General features: G+C 40.3%; 2 protein-coding genes across 2 annotated transcripts in view; one reads left to right on the top strand and one right to left on the bottom strand.

The window, feature by feature from the left end:
• Positions 1-906, bottom strand: part of LOC106814997 (transmembrane protein 231-like) — an 8944-nt gene extending 8038 nt beyond the window's left edge. The window contains exon 1 of the mRNA XM_014819397.1: positions 766-906. Coding sequence (XP_014674883.1) covers positions 766-904 — 139 coding nt within the window. The 5' untranslated portion in view covers positions 905-906. The remainder of the gene's footprint in view (positions 1-765) is intronic.
• A 224-nt stretch (positions 907-1130) lies between these two features.
• Positions 1131-6551, top strand: LOC106814994 (ras-related protein Rab-2-like; the record flags this gene model as incomplete). The annotated part of the gene is given in 4 exon segments (XM_014819394.1): positions 1131-1247; positions 5321-5392; positions 6050-6117; positions 6469-6551. Coding segments are annotated over 4 exon segments (269 nt in total), but the record flags the coding sequence as incomplete, so codon positions are not given.
• Between the last annotated feature and the right edge of the window lie 862 nt (positions 6552-7413).

Genomic DNA, 7413 nt, shown 5'->3' with positions numbered 1-7413 from the left:
ACACACACACCGCTATGATTTCTGTGATTTTTGAGTTTATTGAAGCACGAATAGTGTAATTAATTACCAGAAATATACGTACGCGCGGTATCGATCATCGCGCGTCAGGTGCACTTCGCACCTGGTTACCACGCCAGCCGAACGAGATCTTGTCTGCTTATTGTTGTTGTTAAACAGTTTTGTGTTCGGATTGACTAATCGCGGCGCGTGCCGTGTGTGCGTGTGCGCGCGCGCTTTGTTATAAACACATGTGTTAATTTCTAAAATTCTAGACACAGAACGATTTGAGTTACCTAATATCTCGCTACGCGCGGTATCGTCAGAGGTATAAACACATGTGTTAGCTATGATTTCTGTGATTTTTGAGTTTATTGAAGCACGAATAGTGTAATTAATTACCAGAAATATACGTACGCGCGGTATCGTCATATAGGCTAATACGTGCTTCAATAAACTAAAAAATTACAGAAATCATAGCTAAGACATGTGTTTATATGTGTCTAGAATTTTAGAAATGTAACTCAAACTGTTCGCGAGATATTAGAGTTAGTACACGAGGTAGACGGCGAACCGAACTGACCAATCTCGAGATTGGTGAGCTCGGTTCACGGTTAGAGATTGGTGAGCTCGGTTCATGAACCGTGTGGGCACGTGAACCGAGGTGACACGTGAGCGCCCTAGCCTACTGTTGCACAGTGCACACTCCAGCAGTTGACTTGAACTTGCACAATCTAGCACGCAGAGCAAACGCAACTACAACATTACCTTGACTTTTATATGCAAATATTAACGGGGGTACAACAGTTAATATAAAAACACACAGTTGAAAAAAGGTAGCCTTGGAACAAACGCTAGCTTTATATTTTTGCTGGATGGCATGTGAATAAACTTGAATAACCGCCATAGCTAAACAATATACGAAACAGAGTCTGCTGATGACGATGATTCGTCATAATATTTATATATTTAAGAAAAATATAATAGATTTTTGCCAGAATTAAACGAAAAAAAACTTATTATTTAATTTTAACCACGTTGCTTAAATATATATACACGTTTTGCTAATTAGTTATATGACGTTTTATGGACAAATAATGAACAAGTATTTTAGTTTTCTCCGCCCCAAACAGAGGAACGTCATTTGCCAGCAAAACAAATCTACGTTACCCAGTTTTACTAGTGTGATTGATATCTACCCCAAATGTCGTACGCATACCTTTTCAAGTACATTATTATAGGGGATACAGGTATACAGCATCATATAATAACCACATACAGTATTGTACATGATTGGATTATCAATTTTTCGTGATGTATTTGTGTTGTCGACTGTCGAGTGTCACTGTCAGTGATCACTGTGACAGTGTGATGTAAAAACAACAGGCAGTAAGTGAGTAACAATATTGAATTTACATATTGTTGTCATTCAATCTTCATTGTCTCATGATAAGGTCAGGTTATCCTGACTCTGCATTAGGTGCATCTAATTCATTGTACCTTTTCGCATCTTTTATTGATAGAATAATATTTGATGTCTAACCTTTCTTGACGTACACTCGCATGATATATGCATCATAGCTCCAAGAAACGCAGAAAGAGGGGGTGCAAATCCACTTTAGGCACCTTAGGTATCACTAGTGTTGTCAATCAGTTGTAATTTCGTAATCGATCTTCGGTTGGACCCAAGTAACCGATGATCGGTTACAATCGGTTACTCAGGGTGTTGAATGCCTGCGTGTGCGCAACGTCGTGCGCACGTACGTGTGTGCATGTATGTGCTTGTTTAGCCCTGTTTACTGTTTGTTTTGCACTGTTTACTACTGTGTGTATAATACATGTATGTTAATAAAAGACAACTTGTATAGTAGCGATGATATCTCTGATTCTCATCACTTTTCCAAGTTTTTTTTTTCCCGATGCAATCGATTATTGATTTTGATGACCAAGCGCTTGGTTCGAGCCACTGTTCAACCGATGATCGAGTATAATCGATGATCGTGACATCACTAGGTATCACGAAGTGATGCACAGATTTCTGTGTATCATCAACTGATGCACAGATTCGTATATCAAGGCAATGCGATGCAAAAACCCCTAACCCTAACTCTAGAAGTCAATAGTAGCTATAATCTTGGTATTACACGAGAGTGTGTTAGGGTTAGGGTTTTTTGCATCAGTTGATGATACACAGAAATCTGTGCATCAGTTGATGATACACAGAAATCTGTGCATCACTTCGTGATGCCTAAGGTGCCTAAAGTGGATTTGCGCCGAAAGAGGGTACCCACTTTATGGGCGTGTTTGTTTGGGACGAATTCATCTGATCGAGATCAGATGATCCTGATCCGACCAAACAAACGCAAAACTCACTTTCACCGTTTCACGTTACACTGACCTATCACGGGATGGTTCATAGCAAAGAACAAGCTGTGATTGGCTGTGCCTGTGGCGCGGGCCACCATACTAGATCCCATTCGAATCCGCCTCGCTAGCAGGATCGGGTTCGGTGGATCGAGATCAAGTGATCCGACCAAACAAACAGTCAGATCAACGAATCCATCGGATCGAGATCCGTGGATATGACCTAACAAACGCGCGCTAAAAGCTCTTGGCATACCAAGACGTATAGTTCGCTCAGTTTGTAAATATTGCTATGGCAGGGCTCGAATTAACCGACGGCACCGACGGCAATTGCCGTCGGTGCCCCTGTCAATCGCCGTACTGCCCCTGAAAATCCAACCCGACCGACGGCAGTCACCTGCCTTGTCCTTTTGTGTAATTGCCGTCGGTGCCCTTTAATCTACTGCCCTAGTTTCGTTTTTAGTCGAATCAACATAACACGTGCGCGTGCGTGCTGTAGTTGCAATGATGAGCTAAAAACCGATAGTTGCAGAAGGGAATAATAACAGCATCGGATAATTATTCGCTCCTGATAGCGGGCATGTAAAATTTCTTGTTACTGTACTTCCATTAGCAGAGGGGGGTACAGGGGTCGGTGTTACGATGTAAGCTTACATGGGGGCATGTTGTTTTGTACATTAAAAACAAGACGATGTTGATGAACTAATTTGTTATGAGTTTTCCTTTATTTTACAAAAGTGCCTTGGTGCTCTTCTCAAATTTTGAGAGTTGCCTTGGTGCCTTTTAAAATTGCCTCTGTGCCCTTCTATTTTAGAGAAAATTCAAGGCGATTTCTCACATGCCCTAAAAAAATTGCCTTGCTCTTCTCGTCGCTTAATTCGAGCCCTGCGCTACGACTATCGACATATATATATGTAGCAGCTCACATTATTAGCTCATCTGACATAGTCAGATGCAGCTTGTAGAATCGCCATGATCGTCCTCCGTCCGGCGAGCGTCCTTCCGTCCGTTGCCGTCAACAGTTGGGCACAATATCTTAAACGGCCTCGATCGTGCAGCGGTCACGATATTCGGGACGTGGCGTGGGTAATCCGAAAACGACACGTGTGCGCGATGTCGAACGCGCGGGGTTCAAAGGTGCAAAGTTCAACAGCGTGTAAAAGACAGGGGGAAACATTCCCTCCTTAACTTAAGGTAAGGGAGGAAATGGCAGAATTGCGGCACAAATCTAAACGGCTCGACCTAGGCTCGTGATAGTCGTGTATAGCATCATGGTAGGAAACAGCCACACTGTGCCGAAATTGGAGGTCACAGGTCAAAGGTCAATGGGGCCACAGGGCAGGATTTTAGACATTTTCTGAGGAATCATGGTCTGACGGACGGCGTCGTTGGAGTTTGAAAACACTTTTGAAATTTCACGGTGTGACTCTATGCATTTTTATTGGCTTTAATTGAAATGGACCATGAGAATTGTCTTTCCACTGACGAGGTCGAAGGAGTAAGTGTCGGATAAAAACCTTTTGACCTCAAGAGGAGTGGTTTAAACATAGGTATTTTATTAGCTGTCTACTGTCTGTTTAGAAAAATTGTGACTGCTGGGTTTAGCTAGTAAATAACCATACCATGCCTGGATGTATGAGGCTAACAATGTCACAGTGAAATTTCAAAAAGCTAAATTTCGTTGAAGAAGTTATGCCTCCCTCTTTAAATCGTTATAATTTCTATGGCATTTCTGTACTGTCAGTATGTTATATGTAGCTTTAATTATGTCCCTGCCAGTGGCCTCACTTTGCGCAGTGCAACTGTGGTGGTGATAGTATATGGCGTGTAGAGTTTTTTGGCCTGGCGTTAATTAGGTACAGGCATTGCAGCTCTCTATTTTCACCTAGTAGGGCTTGTGTTAGGTAGATATGGCACGATGCTTACCTTTCTGTCTTGCATAATGATTTTACTCATACTAACGCTACGAGGATAGCTTCCAGCTACCAATCGACGTGCCATCTCGTGCAACTTTCATAAACGACCATACGAACATTTCTTCGAGAAGGCTCCTGTATACCATCACAGTGTTTGAAAATAAGGGCTAGTCCGTTTGTCTCGTACTTGTCCATTTTCCACGGAGGACAAGTAGAATCTGTCAGGTAGGCTTGTCTGCCGGACAAGACAGCTTTTTTAGAGGGCAATTTATTCAATTTAAATTTTTTACCATCCGCTGGCGGTTGCTGGGAAACGCGCCGGAGTTAGAACATAGGGTATATACATGGGCTGCCGGAGTGCCACCCGAATTAACATATATAGTATAAACATTTATGTGAAGTTATATAAAAACGAACGCGGCGATGGGAGGGTGCTCTTGATTCGTTTGCCCCTGAGTTTAGCATCAGATCACCTGCCGTCAGGTGAGCGCTGTCGCTCTGCGGCACTTGTTCAGTAAAACTTCCGAGTGCTACTGAGTGCTGCTTATTTACCGAGTTATGCACTGTTTTCTGAGATGAAGTGAATGAAAGTAATGCAATCACAGCTATTTGCACCCAGCTCAGTTACACCAAAATTGGCAATCAGCTGACCTTAGGGTTTAAGATGTATACGCGTGAATATCTCGTTAACTGAAAAGCTCTGGTCTTGGTATGACATCTGTGTTACTAATGTTGTTCACAAAATAATTAGTAACTTTTTTCTGTATCAATCTGTAATTCATAGGCAGATTTTATAGCCCAGTTTGACCTTTTGAGGCTGTACAAATTGTTGACATGATAGCAGACATGAGTGACCTTCCTGCTAATAAGATATTTACTAGATTGACGAAGGACATACATGCTATTTATCTCATTCATACATGTATGTAAAATGTACACTTGCATCATTGCATGTGACAAGGCCACCAAAATTATGACAGTTACAATGGCAAATCTTGATTTCATAATGATTGTGATAATTGTTATTTTTATTTATTTTGTAGGCGTGGGGAAATCATGCCTGCTTCTACAATTTACAGACAAGCGGTTTCAGCCAGTGCATGATCTTACCATAGGTATTGTTGCTGTTGCATTCGGATGCATTAACTGAAAATTGGATGTTTATATTGTATCGGAAAATAATTATTTAGAACAACTAATTAACGAATTATGCATAGGTTTGCAAAGGGGTATCTATTACAAATCCGTGATAGCCATCTGTACATTTATGCATAGATCTCCTGTCAATCACATGTCTTTATTGTCGTAAAAATACTGATGTGCACATCCAAAATGCCCGATGTTCGAGTTCCAAGGTTGACAACGCTATGTTACTATATCTCTGGCAGTTCCATAGCACATGTTAAAGTATATTAAAAGATGCAAAGTTCTGCACTCTTGTATATTTAGTCAGAAGACCATTTTCTTCATGTGTGATACTGATTGAGTGAAGGTTTTATCATTCATCTGTAAATGTGAAAACATATTAATTATTAGCATAGTGTTTGAAAAATGTGATAGCTGCCAAAGGCTGACTCAATGACTGCAGTTAATGGGGTATTCTTAAGATATAATAGTTTTCCTTATAGGTGTATATGGGTTGTTGTAAATGAAATTCGAATCAAGGGTATCTTTGCACGTAGCAGGATTTATTGTAGCAGGAGATTTGCATATTTTCTTATTTAAAATAACATAAGTGAAATGTAAAACTAATAACTAAATCTGTTTACCAGGGGTAGAATTTGGTGCTAGGATGATAACTATTGATGGCAAGCAGATCAAACTACAGATATGGGACACCGTGAGTTTATATTACTAGATTAATACAGTTTGTGTCTACTGGTGTGATTCTAAACTAATAACTAATTATATACGTGTATAAATTGTCTTACTCACATGTAGTAAAGTAAATCATATCATATCCTGTCACTTTTTCTGAAAGCGGTAGGGTTACATACCACCTCTATGCAACCCAACCTCTTTCAAGAATACCTTTAAAAAGTCTACTCCTCAATTAACTTAGCCATGTTTTGTTAGGTTATACAAAATATTACCTAACACTAGCCCAGCCGACGTTTTGCTAATTAAATATGTTTGCTAATTAAATATATTTAAATTTGCTAATTAAATATGTTTGCCGGTATTTGCGTAGGCCGGTCAAGAGTCGTTCAGGTCCATCACACGTTCGTACTACAGGGGAGCAGCAGGCGCTCTGCTTGTCTACGACATCACAAGGTGCGTACAATCCCGTTTTATATCGTGCAACCTGAGGTCCGTTGTCGGAAAGAAAATGAGTCTTAACATTAGTCTTCACGTTAACTTCTTTCTCGTAGACGGGACCTCTAAACACTGCGTATGAGAGACTCTTAACCTTACCATGTTTCTGCCAATGGTCTACAAGAAAAATTAACTGTTAAAGCGATTATTGCGAGAATTTTCCAGTGTTTTCACCACTTTTATGACACCTACCGTTATTCCTTGAGTAACAGCAATTGTCTAGAGTAACAATAAAATGTCTTAGAACCTTTGTATTCACCAAAAACTGCCAGTTTCGAACTACTAGTTTTGAACTACTGGTTTCGAACTAGTTTTGTAAACATTCGTTTTCTGTTATCTTGAACTAGGCGGAAGTGTGGATTAGCTTGTGGCGCCACCGCTTATCTGCCATAGACAAAACATGGCTCTGTAAAATCATGCACTTGTTTTCAATTAATCACCGACACAAATACAAGTTTACCAATTCTGCCATTAGGCATTGTCGTGACGCGATAAAATGCATTGCTGTTACGATGTGTTCATATCCATTTTTCTATGCTATAACTGCATAAAATCTTAGTATTTTTAATGTTGGTGTAATCAGTGATATTTTCACTGCCAGATGAGATTATATTCAGCTATATTTAGTTTTTCTGAGCAAAAATCTCGCAATAGTCATTTTAAGACTAGTGTTAAGACTGATTTTGTTTCTGAAAACAGGCATCTGGGCCATAATCTCCACTCATGGAAATAGAGGGATAAATAATATATATATCCAGTGGCGTAGCCAGCAATTTGAAACAGGGGGGGCCAAGGCGAGGGAGCGAAGCGACCGAGGGGG

The sequence above is a fragment of the Priapulus caudatus genome, unplaced genomic scaffold (assembly GCF_000485595.1).
Source record: "Priapulus caudatus unplaced genomic scaffold, Priapulus_caudatus-5.0.1 Scaffold1019, whole genome shotgun sequence".
Lineage (NCBI taxonomy): Eukaryota > Metazoa > Priapulida > Priapulimorpha > Priapulimorphida > Priapulidae > Priapulus > Priapulus caudatus.
The sequence above is the reverse complement of the archived record's forward strand: the minus strand, read 5'-3'. Positions and strand labels throughout refer to the sequence as shown.